Source organism: Papaver somniferum, chromosome 7, assembly GCF_003573695.1.
Source record: "Papaver somniferum cultivar HN1 chromosome 7, ASM357369v1, whole genome shotgun sequence".
Classification (NCBI taxonomy): Eukaryota; Viridiplantae; Streptophyta; class Magnoliopsida; order Ranunculales; family Papaveraceae; genus Papaver; species Papaver somniferum.
This window is the reverse complement of record NC_039364.1, coordinates 134795112-134811898: the sequence shown is the minus strand read 5'-3', so window position 1 is coordinate 134811898 and position 16787 is coordinate 134795112. Positions and strand designations below refer to the sequence as shown.

General features: G+C 36.7%; 1 protein-coding gene and 1 long non-coding RNA gene across 2 annotated transcripts; one reads left to right on the top strand and one right to left on the bottom strand.

The window, feature by feature from the left end:
• Window positions 1–998: 998 nt before the first annotated feature.
• LOC113298495 (serine/threonine-protein kinase GRIK2-like) lies at window positions 999–6735 on the bottom strand. The gene is made up of 13 exons (XM_026547260.1): window positions 6415–6735; window positions 6015–6222; window positions 5290–5668; window positions 4657–4731; window positions 4502–4546; window positions 4172–4246; window positions 3011–3098; window positions 2750–2874; window positions 2486–2581; window positions 1978–2044; window positions 1747–1862; window positions 1541–1619; window positions 999–1422 (listed from the first exon to the last, which is right to left on the bottom strand). Exons 3-13 carry the CDS (start codon window positions 5596–5598, stop codon window positions 1292–1294), a joined length of 1206 nt encoding a protein of 401 aa, XP_026403045.1. The 5' UTR covers window positions 5599–5668; window positions 6015–6222; window positions 6415–6735; the 3' UTR covers window positions 999–1291.
• Window positions 6736–13887: 7152 nt separating this feature from the next.
• On the top strand, window positions 13888–15469 carry LOC113292992. The gene is made up of 2 exons (XR_003331988.1): window positions 13888–14267; window positions 15267–15469. It is a non-coding gene; the product is annotated as an uncharacterized LOC113292992 (long non-coding RNA).
• Window positions 15470–16787: the final 1318 nt, after the last annotated feature.

Here is a 16787-nt window from a genome sequence, read left to right as displayed (position 1 = left end):
TTTTTCATTTATCATTCATATTCTTATGTTTAATCCTAATTAGAACATTTACATAGACATAATAATAATTTTATATGAAAACTTATTCGATTCAAGCAAATATAGCAAATATAAAATTAAATTATTAAAAAGTTTAGTTGATTTTTAAGGACCCGATAAATACCCGGATCCTGACGGTAATTAGTGTTTTTATGGGATCCGGTTCCGAATTCATTAATTTAGGACCCGGAACCGATTAAAATGCTACCCGGACCCGATGAGACCCGTTGGCACCCCTAATTACAAGGAACAAAAATACACTGATTAAAACCTAGAGAAAGTTGTAAAGACGACATATAAGAACTATCAGCTAAAGTATATGAAAGAAAGATGATTGAAGGTTGAAAAGTTTGAGTAAAGAGTGAGCCCCCTGACAGTTCCAAGCAAGCAGATTCATTGTGCTCGCAAGTGTTGGTCCTTGCCAACAACTCGCATAACTGAAGGTGGAGAATCCTCTCCTGAAGAGTCCGGATGAGTTGGGACTGCAATTCTCCAACGTGAGTAATTTTTTTGTTTTGTTTTGATCAGAACCAACGTGAGTAATTAGTAGGTGGATGCTGGAGAGTTGAAGCTTTCGCAATTGAGGTGGAACCTGTAGCCATTTAGCCTTCAGCTCTTCCCGAGCAGAAGAAACTTTCCTAACACGAGCAGTAGGGACTTCGCTAGGTTGGTTTGATTGTGGTTGGTGTGCATGGATGGAGGAGAGTGATTTGTTGTATTTTGGGGCTTTGGATGGTGTTGCCGTGTTGGTGGGGCAGCGAAATCTGGGGTGTTAAGGTGGAGGGGTCGGTATGCTTGTTAGGTTGTTGGACTGGCTTCCAAATTCCCTCGGTAAATCAGATGCCCACACGTCTTCTCCAGAATTAGAAACATGAGCAACAAAAAAAAACGTGAAAACGTAGAATTAGAATGAAAAGCATCTACAATTGGCCATGCATCTAAGTAGTGCTCAAAAGAAGTATCGTCGAAGGCTAAACCACCACTAAAGCATCATTAATTCATCACCAATAAACCCAGATTACTAAAAGATGATTTACATGAAAAGCCCTCAATCTTTAATCAACCCAGCCACATTCTCATTGGCGGAAAATATGGATAGTTTAGTTTCTATTTTAACAGGATAGTTAGAGAAGTTGTCCGCATAGATCAGACGACTAGAACACAGCACAAGTATTAATAGTTAATAATCAAAAAACATTTCCATCCTAGTACTATGCTTAAGTTTCCTTTACCGGCGACGAATCTTAATTTTCTAAAACCCATTAGAACCTTTTGAGAATTTTCTACGCTTGCAGAGACACACATACTCGGGGATTAAACCTTCTTCTTGAATAACCCAAGGATGACGAGCCACGGCCTCCAAAGTGATCCGCTCGTCTGGATCTGCAATACAGAAATGAATCAACATCATTTGAGGATGCTGTTAATAAGTAGAAAGCGAATGACTGGAAAAAGAACTACAGAACGAGAAGTCAGGAATGTCGTAAAAGAAATCACTGACCTTTGCAGAAAAGTCGTTCTAGTAAGTTTTTCAGCTGCAAATCGATGGACTCGGGTATATTTATTGGGTTATTAACGATCTGGAAAATTATAAAGGTTTATTAAATTATCTAACCAAGCTACATAAGAAACAGAATCAAGCAATACTCAAATTCTAATAAGAATGTAAAATATCCAGTGCATGTTATATACTAGTAACTAGATTACCTTGTCATATGTATCCTGTAAAGTGTCTCCAAGAAAAGGGTATCGTCCCAGGATCATACAGTATAGAGTGACACCCACAGCCCATGTATCTGAGGCCTTACCATGGTAGCTTACACCTAATCATATATTACAAGGGGAAGTCCATACTTTTCTTAGAATGTCAATGCATTACATTTCTTGCAAGTCTAACACAAATTTCAGCCGGCTTATTTTGAAAAAATAGACCATTACCTGAACAACACTCGGGGGCAGTAAAAACGGGTGTTCCAGGAGACCGTCGGAGCTCATCTTTACCATCCTACAATTAGTTGATATATCATTAAGAACCACAGTGAAGACTCGACTCCAAACCTTCACAAATAGTTGGATGCAATAATAAATAGTTAACAACACACTGCTATATTAATTACTTTAGACCATACAGAAACTCCCTAGCATTTGTGAGTATCAGATGATGAAACAAAAAGAGTCACTTCAGATCACCTACCCTACACAAGCCATTCTTACAGATAAGCAATGATAACAATAACAATTGGGTTCCTACACATAGATGAAAGCTAAAATTCTAGTACAGGAATAGACGCCAATTGTAGTGTCAACTTCTCGCTACAAAATTCCTCTAATTTGTCACTTCTAAACATTCTACTCATGGCTTGTTGACTTTTAGCAACTCATAAGACACTGACATAATAGATAAGGTGAACGTCAAACTGAAGTAATTATAGAGCAAAAACATTACCTCAAAGACCTGGCTGACACTGAAATCTCCAATCTTTACTGTACCAGAGCTTGTAATCAAAAGGTTATCAGGTTTAATGTCTCCATGTATTACATTCTGCGCAAAGAGAAGAGAATTAAGGAGTCAACAATAACACGCTCAATCAATCTAAATAAATAATGTACAAAATGAGACCAAATAATGGTTACAACAACAAAGACGAACTCCCACTGGAAAGCGAAAAGTGTTATACAGTTATACTAGATAAAAAAAGAGATACCATACATGAGAATGAAGATACATGACACCAGCAACGATCCCCCTAAGGTATCTTCTAGCAGTGGTTTCATTCAATCCTTTTGGTGGATCAGAATCCTGACAGACCCACTTGCTTTCTACATATTCAAGAACTGAAAGAGACATTTATTGAGTAAGGTTATTAAAGTAATATAATGACATACATTAGACATGAGAAAAAATTGCAAACAGTAAATCACGATTAAAGTCAGAAATATAGAACTATGAGAATTAAGTGTCAGCAAATACCCATGTAGAAATTGTCCATGTTAGGGTCATCAATCACCTCAACAAGATTGACTATGTTTGGATGCTCCAACATTTTCATGATTGAAACCTGAAAGCGATGGAAAGTGCATAACTTCAAGCATCTAACCATTAGAAAAATAAAGTTGCTACCGGAAATCCCTAGGGCATATAGTTACTATAAAACTTAAATAACACAAGTAACATCTAACCATTAGAAAAATAAAGTTGCTATCGGAAATCCCTAGGGCATATAGTTACTATAAAATACAGGGGCTCATACAGACCTACTAAGTGATCTTGAAGCAGGTCTATAAAAGTTAAGCGACTAAAATATTTAATAAGAGCATCTCCAATGGTGAGTCTAAAGATTCCCATGAGGAGGTATTTAGACCTTCATCTGCGATGTGGTAAATAAGACCTTTTGACATAAAAATCGCCTCCAGAAGAAAAAATTTGTGTCTGGAACTTTCATGTGGTTTAACAAAATAATAAATGAAATCATGGTGTGAGAAGATATCTAAAAGAGTCTAATTCTAACTTTTTTTTTGGACCTTCTTTTATCATCACTCCAAAGGTCTAGAACCCTACAGTTGAAAATTTATTTCTGGAACTTTCATGTGGTTTAACAGAAAAAAATCGAAATGGACCTTTAAATGAATGAAATCATGGTGTGAAAATATTTAAGGTCTAAAAGAGTCTAATTCAAACTTTTTTTTTTGAACCTTCTTTTGTTTTGTCATCACTCCGACGGTCTAGAACCCTTCAGTTGGAAATGAAATATGGAAAGAAATGTCTATCTAAAACCCTATATGGCAATAAGACCCGTGAATGCTCTAATGCCAACTTAGCGGAAAAAAACTCACGTGTCAAACGTTTGAAAAGAGACTATTCAGATTTTTTTCCAGAGTTTGGTTTTCTTGGCTGTTGATCACACTAGAGTAAAGTCAGATTTCTACACTCCCAAACACATTTAAGATATGTTTGTGGAAGCTTCTTACTACTTATCACTACTCCCATATTTTCCCTCACAATGCTACTCGGTTCCCCTTAATGAGTTATACTTCAAAAAGACGCAATATCAAATCTCATCAGGGAGATTAAGATAGCTGCAGCTAGGCATAAAGAGTCCCAAAAAGAAAACTGAGTGCGACTACTACATACCTCCCGAAGAACATCAGTCATGGCAGTTTCAGAAGGTGCTACTCGCAACTTTAACAAATGAGACTTGTGAAAAGCCTGAAATGAGACCATAATGGAAATGTAATACATAACCAATAATCAAAAGGAAGTAACAATACATTTCAGCGTTACTGCCTAAAGCACAACCCCCCAACAAAACTGAAGAAGGCTATGAAAACTACTGTTAGGCTTTGTGTTTAGATTACTTTTGAGAGGGTCGAGGTAAAATCAACAATCACTTCAAGCCATTAAAATAAAAGTTCTAAAAAAATATGAAAGTATATGCACATATACATCAAGAATGATAGTTACCTTAATTGCATATTGCTTTCCATCCCTAATGCTTCTGTAAAGAACCTGTTGTACAGGAGAGAGCTGAAACTTCAGAATTTGGAAAATGGAAGACCAATAGCTTCTACCACCAAGAAGGGGAAAGAAAGAAAATGCAGTTAACAATCAATCCTTACCACTTTTCCGTAGCTTCCAGAGCCGATCTTACACACTCGAACATACTCATTCACCATTTTGTCCCCGTTTTCATCCTGAGCATGCATTCAAAAATGATTAATTAAGCCCTAATAACTCACATGCATGTGAATGCAGTTGTGCACATAATAGAGAAGGAACAAGATAACATAGTTGGAATCTCTCTCCTGAATCATTAAAATTAACATATAATGTTACCTCAACTCACAATACTCAGACCATTATGCACTGAACCTACATGATAACCCATTACCAGGGACAAAGTATATTTGCCAACAGCCTGATAAGTTTGAGGTAGATGACATGCTTTATGTATCCATGTTAGGGAGAAAAAATAAACCACCAATCGCATAACAAGTCAAGGGTAACCAAACCAAAACGAGTAACAAGAGTAGGTGGAAGAAGTACGTGATAAATCTATCTATCTTGCCATGACCAGTTATAAGGTTTGACTTTGACTTCTCCATTCGAGGATTAATTTCAACATGAAACATCTACAAAGCTTAAACTACAGTTCTAAGCAAATTGATCCCATATAAATAAGGTGCAGATATCAAACACAATATTACCTATCGTAACATTAAAGGTTCTTTACCGCAAAATAAGCTACTCACCTCTGACCGGATAAGCTGATGAGTCTCCTTCACTGGAACTCCTCTGCATATCATTCCATTTTGAGCTCTACGCGAGAGAATATTTTCAGAAGCTTTTGCAGTGCTAGGCAATACACCATAACTTCCATGTATGCCGTTATACAAATCAGTATCCAAGTCTTCCAAATTACCATTCAACAAAAGTTCTTGAGAACACAAACTAGCAGCAACAGAAGACGGCTTCAATTTTCTGGGTTTCTTTGTAAATCCAAAGCAACTACAGCATCCCATTTGTGTCAACCTCAAGAAGCCACTAGTCTTGTAAAGCATAAAAACAAACTTCAACAGCTCCAGAAAAACATTTATAATTCCAGTGTAAAAGACTGAACAATTCCTGGACCTGGAGAATAAAACAAACACAACAGCATCGACAAATCACTAACCTAATTACTCCAAGTGTTTAAAACAAATTTAGCAGTTAGAAAAGACAAAAACAATACTCATATGAAATATCTACATGCTCCCATATGGATAAAGGTTGCAACTTTATTAATTCAAGACAAATTTTGAAACTTGCAGCTTGCACCTAATCAAACCTAATCACAGGATTAAGACTTTCTCAACCAACAAAAAGGAGTTGCCCTTGACTTTTAATTGTACCCGTGTCAGCAACCAATAACTAAATGTAACTGACAAGAATAAGCAACCAATTTCTTTCAGGTCTTAAACTCAAAACCAGTACATACCTGATTTGATAAAGCAAGATTAGGGCATGAAGCCCAAATGAGCTTTCGTTATTCCAAGGGATGCCATTCACCCAGAGGAATGAAGCAGCTAATGAAATAAATACCGTCTCTTTTCAACACTAACATCTCGGAAACTCCAGTTTATATAAAAACCCTTACAAAATCATACCACCACCAACAGTGCCCCTTCTCAAATATCAACCCTTCCCTACAAAACAGTAGCAGAAAGCATTAAAAAAATGGAATCGACGAGTACATAAAAGATTCCTTGATTTTACTTTAATTAAAGTTATCATAAAATTTCTGTGACGCAATTATGAATTACTGATAACGAAAGATTGTAATCACGTTAATAAAGCCATAAAAAATACTTTAACTATAAAATATGTCGGTAAACTACCTTTATTCGATGATGATCGCTTAGATTGTTCTGGAAACCGTAGAGATTAAAGAATTTGGTGCCTTAAATTACTGAACACCCTAGTTCTAGTATTTTGATATTTGTCTGCAAGTAATCAGTCAGATCAGAATTTCTCAGATTTTATCAAGAATCCTGTGAGTGAAAGAAGAATAAATGGAGCCTAAGATCTGGTGTTGGAGTTTCAACGATGTAAAGTAGGCAACAGAAAAGAGAGAAAGAAAAGAAAATTTTTAGCTGTTTTAGTTGCAGAAAAGCGGAATATCGGAAGCGAGGTCTGCGCGTATTCTACGTGTACATTTGGAGTACATCTGAGGGCAATTCCTGTGGCGATGTTGAAATGTAAATGTTTGTTGAGCTATGTGGATGGTCAAATATGATTTTACACTATGGAAAATAAGTAAGCGAGTGACTGTTAGGCGCGCGGACGAATGGATGATGTTGGCGGACGAATCATCAGCGCTGGCGTGTTTAATGAAAACGCCAGCATTTTTAGTAAAAATGTCAGAGTTTGATCCAAAAACGCCAACGACAACTTTTTAATGGTCATCGGAACGGCTAGCTACTCCATAAATACGGCTCGAATTTGATCTCACAAATCATAACAATCTTTTATCCGATCAATTTTTTCTTAATTTCATCTACTTTCAATTTTCAATCATGAACTCTGATTCTGATTCTTCGGAGGAAGATAGGGATATGGATGAAACGTTGTACGAGGAAAATGAAGAAGTGTGTGGAGTTTTTGCGTCAAATGGACGAAGATGCAAATCAAGATAGAATGAGGCGAAATTTTATGTTGCAATTACGATCCCGGATCATACCAAGGCCTTTAGAGTCATATGAAGTTTCGACTACAAGATGGACGTGGCGGAATCGACATTTTTACGACGAAAACATGATGCACGATTATTTTAATCATGAATGTGTATATTCCGACGAGGATTTTCAGCAACGGTTCCGCATGGGCCGAAACTTGACGCAAAGGATTATTGCTGAGCTTTCTCAGGTACCACCTTTATTTAATTATCAGTATGATGCACGACATATACGAGGCTTTAGTCCCGAACAAAAGGTCACTGCGGCCCTCCGTATACTTTGTTACGGGGTACCAGTGGATTCCATGGACGATTACATCCGTATTGGGAAAACAACCACCTTTAGGTATCTCAAATTGTTTTGCGAAACAATAGTCGAGCATTTTGGTCCAACCTTTTTAAGAAAGCCCACTCAGGAAGATGTTCAAAGAATAACTGCAGAAAACACCGAGAGGGGTTTTTCAGGAATGCTAGGTAGTCTTGACTGCATGCACTGGACGTGGCATGCGTGTCCGGTAGAATGGGCAGGCCAATATAAGGGTCATTATCCAAAACCAACTGTAATTTTGGAAGCTTCAGCTACTTATGATTGTTGGTTTTGGCATGCCTTTTTTGGACTCCCGGGTTCAAATAACGATCTCAACGTTTTATATAAGTCATCATTGTCTGAAGATCTTAAGAATGGGGTCGCGTCACCTTGTAATTTCACCATCAACGATCATCACTAGACTCAGGGTTATTATCCAGCAGACGGAATCTATCCAGAATGGTCAACTATGGTTCAAGCTTATAAACAGGTAGGCTTTGGTCCGACGTCTTCGAAGGATATGAAGTACTTTAACACCCAACAAATGAAATGCAGAAAGGATGTTGAACGCGCTTTTGGCATACTGAAAAGGAAGTTTTCCATCATAGCTGGGCCGACACGCTTTTTTGATATTCAATAAATGAACAAAATTATGCTGACTTGTGTCATTCTGCATAACATGATCATTGAAGAAAGCAGGTGTGACCCAACCTGGACTAGTTTTCCAGATGAAAATTTGAGGCTGAATCTTGTGGTAGAGCATGGGCGCCCGAAAAGAGAATATAGACTTGCCACTGACAGACTCCACAATCGGGGAATCTATGCACAACTAAGACAATATTTAACTAAGCATCTTTGGGCTTTAAAATGAGCAACAGACGGTGCGTGGGGGTCAGGCAGAGGGAGAGGCAGAGGCATATAGATGTAATTTTCAATTTAGTGTTCTTGTTTATTTTAATTAATATGTTTTTTAATTTAAAGTTGTTTGTTAAAATTGAAGCAATTATATTAAAAATAATTTTAAATAAACGAGTGCAATTAAACTAAACTACATTGAATTAAATTAAACGACTACACTGAATTAAATTAAACTTAACTAGACAAGTATTAAAATCAGTTAGCAAGACTAAATTCATCTTCGTTTTCTTCCGAGGCATAATCTTCATCTTCGTCTTCTTCCACATTCACATACTGGCCAGTTTGTTGAGGGGGACTTGTTCGGCTGCATCCATTTGCTTAGTCCATACAACATATTGTCGTTCATTCATTTTTCCAACGTCCAAGGAGAGTAACTTGTTTAGCTTACAATCCCTGTAGTATTGTTCTCACGAAAGACGACTTTTTTGTTGATTATTTAAAGCAATGGCACGGTCCCTGACTCCATCTGCATCTCCATTTCCTTGTGATCAGCATAGTTGAACTCGCTTGAACCTCCTTCAGCTGCTCGTTGGGCTGCGTCTCTCGTTGTTTTTGCAGCTTTCTGACCACCTCCTCTTCTTCTCTTAAAGTTGGTGTTAATGTTTAGATTATTATTGTGTTGATCCTGACTACCTGGAGTTCCATCAGGTGAGGAAGCAGACCCTCCATTCTGAAAATCCTTCGAGATCGAACCATGTGGTGATCTTGTAGGCACTTGATGACCTTCCAGCAAGTATGGATTAAACTTGTTAAGCACCCTCAAAATGGTGAAACAAGTTTCATGTTGGAAGCGACAACCTTTGTGGGATCTTTGCCACTCTTCCCGACATCTTCGTTCCACATCCGGTTCTCCTTCACCACTTTTTTTGTTGTTCCACATTTGAGTGATCAAAGCTACGTATTCAATAACGGATGCTGAAATTGTGTGAAAACGATGACACAACCCATCGGAATCACGTCTATTAGCGTTACCGGTTTCTTCACCAAATTTTCTAAAATATTACCATAAAAAGTTTTTTTTCTTGATAAATACCATTGATTTCATCTAATGTAGAAAATACATAATTTCTGCAAAGTGACTCGTCTTCATCCATCGTATACTTGGGACCACGAATTCTTGTGTTCCTTGGTTGTGATTGTTGTTGTGTTTGTTGTTGTGTTTGTTGTTGTGATCGTTGTTGTGATCGATATTGTGATCGTTGTTGTGAGGATGCCATATTTGTTAGAAATGAATTTTTCTGAAAGATTGAATTGATATGGATAGTTTTGTTTGAAAATAAAAAGAAAAGTTAGAGACGGTATGGAAATTGTGTAATGTTGAGTTGGTGTTGAAGATGGTGTGGGTTTAAGTTTATAGACAAAATGAATTTATAGGGAAAGGAAAAGAAAAATGGTGGTCGGATTGAAAGAGCAGTTGGCGCTCTTACTACAAGCGCTGGCGTTTTAACCGACCACGCGCGTTGGTGGTACAAACGCTGGCATATTTGTTACAAATGCTGGCGTCTTTGTTACAAATGCCAGCGTTTGTGGATAGCCTCATAGCCCGCCCTCTTTTAGCACAGGCGCGCGCTGGGTGCTCCTTCTCGATGTTCAAATCAACAATTATGTTGACTTGAACATCCATTTTTCATGTTTGTTCATTCCATAGTGGGAGCAAAATGAACAAACTTGGAGTTTGTTCACTCCATAGGAACTGGTCTAAGCGCTTGTGGTTACTTAGTCTTCTTTTTTACTTGTGCGGACTGGGTAATTTCATAAAACTAAAACTAATTGGAGGTTCTAGTCTGTAGAAATTTAAGTGGACTTGGCGCAAATCCAGATTTCAGCATCCATCTGGTTGGGCAAACTCAGTTGGGGAAAAGGTTTATCGTACCAAAAAATCTATCGTATCGGATCAGGACGGTCGCCCCAAACTGTGACGCTACTCATCGAAGTTTGAGTTGTGGCTCGATTCACATTGAGCCGACCGTCCCTGAATGGAACTATAACAGTTAATTGCAACGAGCAAAATTTTCCTCTATAAATAACTGAGTTATGCGCCAACGTTAAACTGAGATTTGCAATGTATTCTACGTGTTCATTTAGAGTACCTTTAGTTTTTTTTCCAAGTCAAAAATTTACGAAAGCAAAAAAATACTTACAGTAGTTACATGATATACCAAAAGAAAAGAAGGCCAAAATGACCTCCAAAAACTCCTAACCTAACTTTTTGAAACGATAGTAAGAAATGGTCGGCCACTCAACACCTTGAGTGAACTCCGGAACGACCTACAAAACTTTCACTATAACTCCCAGCAAAGGAATATGCTCGCGTTGCTAAGGTGTCAGCAGAAAAATTAGCTTCTCTATATACATTTTCAAATGAAATTGCATACTGCTTGACACCCCGCAACAACTCAAAAGCCTCTACAACTGCAGGAGAAACTGACTGGATTAGAATCCTTCATGAATTTAATCTCATGGCCTATTCAATTCCATAAATTATTGCACATATTTGGGCCAGATAGTTATACTTAATCCCCAATCCAACGATAAGGGCCCCTAAAACAAAATAATTATCATCCTTGGCAATGACACCGGCACCAGTTGGACCTGAATTATTTCGTGCAACACCATCACAACAAAGGAGCTGACCAAACCACTTCAACTGGATTGGCGACCTTTGTACATCAGTGGAAAACTCAAAAGTACCTTAGTATACACATGTCATAAGATTTCCCAAGTCATAGAAAAATATCTACCTGGGGCAGGTATATTTGTTTTAGTTAAGCCGGTTCTGTCATCTACTTACCATATGACCTCTTTCCTCCTGCCAAACTCCACTCTTCACAAAATGGAAAAATTTCAAATAGATTTTTGGTGGGGAAAAGACTTTCACAAATGTATTTATTTCACGCAATGAAAAATTTCGGTTCTCTGAAAATTCAAGGTGGCCTAGATTTTTGGAACTTGAAAAAGTCTAACTTTGTGCTATTAGCCAAGACTGCTTGGAATCTCATATACTTCCCAAATAAGTTATACATAACTATACCATGGTGCAAATATCTAAAACTTTCATCCATTGCGTTACAAAAAAGTCAAGGACATTTCATGAGTTTGGTCTAGCATATGTACTGATCAAAAAGTCATAAAATAACATGTTTTTTGGGTTGTTAAAGATGTGCATTGTATTGAGGCTTTTACCTATAATTGTATCATTGCACCTTCAAACCCTATTTGCATTACTCAACCTAGTCCTAACAAGATGTGAATGATTTCATTACTCTGATATCAAATACTGGAAAACGAACTTGGTCCAAGCTTTTTTCACTACTGAAAGTCAAAAAAACCCACAACACTAGGAACCTTATGTTTGGAAATGACAAGCTCATTTGGTCATTCACTAAGATAGGTAGATTTATGCTGTTAAATATGCTTCCATATTTCTGGCTAATAAGTTAGCAACCAATTCCTCACCAAACCCTTTTACATCCGTTTATAAATCCCTTGTAAGTGCTTTAGTTTTCCCAAAAGTCCAACTACTTCTCTGGAAATGTGTTGAAAATATTCTCCCAACTAGGAACAAGCTTACCAATTATACCACAGTACGTCAGGATTTGAATCATATGTGACATCAATAATTATGAAACTAAATAACATATTATCTTGTACTATAATTTGTAGTTGTTGGTCTACTCCCCTAATGGTAATTTCGCCTTGCAGAATGCTAATTCCAATATTAGAATTCGAGATTGGATTAATGAGTTTCTTAATTATTGTCCTTATATTGATAAGCTTGTCAGTGCTTCACTACTGCCTGGTGCATTTGGAGAGAAAGATGATACAAGGTTTTCTAGGACAAACAACTCAATCATCTGACAACTGTCAAGCATGCTATAAATCTGTCAAAAGAAACTGTTAATTATTCTTTATACTACTAAATCTCTAACTCTTATTCAAGTTAATGTATGGCAAGATGTGTTAGAGCACTGCTCGGTCGAACTCACAAGTGTTTTTATCTCAAGCTTGTTGTCAAATTTGGTTGATCAAAACTATATCTTGATTTCTAGTCTAATACATAGTCATGTCTCGATTTAGGATAGAAGTGTGTAGTTGAGCATCGGACTTCACCTCGTTCACCATTTAAAGAAGAAGATCAACCAAATACTTTGGGTTGGAGATCAGCTAAAGAACTCTTGAGAACTTTGTCGCCAAAAGGTATGTGAATACAGAACCATCTATTCACTCAAATATATTCAATTATATCTACTAAAATGAGTCGTATGACTAAGTAGACCTTAAATCATTGCACAATGAAAATTTCGAGCTTTGTTATTCCAAATATATTTCTCGAAATATGAGTTAAGTTATATGTCATTCGAACAATTTATTGTTCAATATGATCAATTGAAAATAGCCTTGAACAATGATAAGTGTGAGATTATCATTACTCAGGAACATTTCGATTTGATTCATTTCAATCATGTGAAAATAACCTTCAGCATTTTATATGATCTGTGTGAGACAATCATCTAATGTTAACTTCGGATATTTCGTATTGATTAAGTAATCATTTGAGAATTTCTTGGAACAAGTGGTATGTGTGAGATTACCATTGTTGTCTTCCGAGGATGTTTCAAATCGATTATCGATAATTATACATAAATACAGACTTCTGGATACAAGACATTATGCGTACTGGAGAAACTAGTTTGGGTCAGGAACTTCAGTATGCGTACCTAGTACACGTACTGGCGTACCTATGATGGGTCCGGAGCTGTAGTATGCGTACTCAGTATACGTACTGGCGAGACTGGGAAAGGTCCGAAATTTTAATATGTGTAGTCAGTACACGTACTAGTCAGTTTATGATTCGGATAAAGATACCTTGGTACACATACTCAGTATGCATACCAAAACGTTTGTGCTCGTGAACTCAGGGGAGTATGTGTAAGGACCCTGAAGCTCGTCAACGCTATTTAGACCATTCAAGAGACGATTTAGCCGATAATGACGTATCTAATTAAATATGAAAAATAAATTTATTAGGAATTAATTAAATAATAATTTGTAACAACAATTAGTATCATGAGATAGATCTCAAAAAGTTATGCGAGATAGACTACAAGAACGCGCAAATCGGATATCAGACGAAGAAGACATCGCACTCAGAAATTTGGATGGGTAGTTTTACTTAAAGTAAACCGGAGTTTACTTGGCCGTTGACCGGCGAACCTTGACTTCTCGTTTGCCGTTGACGTGACCTTTGATTGTTGACCGGACCTTTAATTGACTGTACCTTTAGTTAGAAACTGGTTATCCCTTAGCAGTCTCCTAGACATCTAATAGTATAACCTTATTTAAGTGTTTGTATATAGTTTCTTCAAAAACGAATTTAAGTTGGAATTATCCCACTATTTGGGTTTCTCCTGTTTTACCTAGTTTAAGGATTAGTACAAAAGGAAACATTGACAGGGAGCTAGTTTGAAGGTGTTGGATATCTTAAAAAAAAAAAAAGGAAAGAGAGTGAGTAGTGATAAGAGTTTTCAAAAGAAGAAGAAAGAAATTGATAGTAGAGAAAAACCTTGAGAAATAAAACAAGAATGATTAGTTGTGATGGAAATAGTCTTTTGATGAAGGGTTTACATTAGTAGATAGGATTGGATAAATTACTTATCTTATGTCTAGAATCAATGAGAGTATAATTTAGTTAGAAAACTATTGAGAAGCTTGGTGATGGTGTCCATGGTGGTTGTGATGGAGATGTTGAGGATCATGATCTTAGGATGATAAATCTTGCTCAAACAACCAAGGTAAACCTTTTAAATTGATCCTAGTATGTTTATAATGTATGGGTGGCTCTTAGATATTGAGATAGGATAGAATCAAATAAGTTTTTGACGTGATAATCATGATTCCATATAATTATTGTTTTCACTTATCTCGGATTTTATAGACATCCTATAGGTCGATTAGATCATGGTTTTTACTTGTGAATTATAGTATATTGAATTACCAAATTATATGAATTTAGTTTGTTCATTTCGGAGTTGAATTGAGTAAGTTATGATGATTTTGGTGATGAGTATGAAATCTGGAAAATATTTGTTATTACAGTGAGTATCCACGTTCATGGACGTGTTTAGGTATGATAGAAACAGATTTAACCCTGGATCAGAACTAGAAAGTTGTAGTAGAAGATGCTATCTTTTGTTGAAACCAACAATTACTTAATTTGGATATAAGAAACGAATAACTTAGAGACCTCCAAAGTTAGACCCTCGTGTTGTTTACAAGGTGCTAGAGGTTGAAGATGAAGTGGGTTTAATGAGTTGACTCACCGAGTCTATCCGAGTTGACTCAACGAGTCAGATTAGCTTATTCATGAATCCGACGGAGTCAGGCATGTTCGGGTCTAAACCGGGTCAGTGGGTCGGGTCGTGAGCCGACCCGATGGGTTTGGTTTAGCGGGCCAGGTTAATGGGTTAGGCCCAATGGGCTTGGGCTTAGGATCAGAAACCTTATTTTGTTTGTGTGTTTGGATCACTTATGGTCCGAATTAGCTTTCGGTTCCTTCTGCAAAGTTGTAGGGTTTTTTGAGGGATTTCCGATAACACCCAATTTGACCCCCTTTGGATAAGTAGATAATTATTTATTCCTAAATTACTTATTACCAGGTTATGGAATCATTAATAGAATTAGAACCATTAGTTATTTCACTCAACTTACAATTAGAGACTTGTATGATATTATGTTATGGACCTTGTATGAGCATATTGGCTAAATTCTTAAAGTGCTTGTGTGATTAACAGTTAGTCTATATTAACAACGATCAATTCAAAGGATTAACCGGTGGATTGAGGAATACAAGGTAGGCGTGGCTTGTCATCAAACCAGGTGGGAACTATGTAACCTACTTGTAATCATTAAATTTACTTTATCTGCGAGCACGATGAGTCTTTAATTTCTGTGAACTTGTTGTTTATAATCGATAGAATGAGTATGTTGTGTGATATGTGTTGTGTATTTCCCTCGCGAGGAGTGTTTGTGTTTCCCCGCGACTCTTTGTAAGTTAAGTAGGGCGGTACGCCATCTGTCGGCAATAGTGTTACATTTTCTGCTTATGTTGATAGTAGGGCAGTACACCATCCGTCGGCAATAGTATTAGATTTTCTGTTTATTATGAAAGTAGGTCGATACGCCATCCGTCGGCAATAGTATCTTAGTAGGGCGGTACTCCATCCGTTATGATATTATATATACTATGTTATTTTGGGGGAAATCACTCGTATGCATATTCTACTTGTTTGTTCAATCTTAGTAGTATGACTGGGTTACTATGACTTTGACTTAGGAAGAAATTCTAGGTTCATGACTGGATATGGTCATTATTTGGAGACTTGAGACTGGAGTTATTCCTAGCATCTTCTTCTACATAGAGTGAGACGAGGTTAGGATAACATATGTTTAGGTTGTTTAACTCTAATCTCGTAGATCCATCCGGTGGTGGATTTTTCATGGATATTGCCACGATGGACGTTGTAATACCCTGTATTTTTATTTTTTGTTTCGATTCGGTTTGCTTGAGTTAGCTAACATTTTGTTTAGGTTGTTGCTTCTTTTTCCTTATCATATAGTTAGGTTGTTTTAATTTCGAGCTACAAGTTAGGGCGGTGATAAAGTCACCTATTTTATTTTAATAAATAAATTTAGAGAAAATGAAAAAATAATAAAATAGATAAGGAAAAATATTAATTAGAGTAGTATGAATAAGGGAGTTGGTGTATACTTGATAAAGGAAAGCGGGAGAAAAGAAATAGGAGTTACAAACATAAATTAGAGAGAAAGATAGGAGAGGAAGATGGAGTTAGAGATTTTTGGAGAATAAAGATTAAGAAAATCACTAGAGGCTCGATGAAATTAAGGTAGAATGTGAAACTCTTTCTCTTTTGGTGTTTATATTTGGTGTTTATTTCGTATGCCTTTGAATTATTAGGTTTCTGAAATTTAATTGAATAAATATACATCTCTTATTGATGATCAGGATTTTCCTATTGATTTATAACATGATTAGGTATACATACCTAGTATGCATACCTTAGCATTACAACTCACGAACTGGATGCAGTACACACACCTAGTCGAATATATTCAGATGCATTCGAAAATATTTCTATGAGATATGGAGCATCTGAATAACTCTCTAAAACACATGTTAGATATATATTTGATCGCCGATTAAGTTTTGGTTGATTACTAAGTTGAATCTAAAGTGTTTTACGTAAATAACGAAAAGCTTATCACATTCATATGGCTAACTTTGGTTAACTATT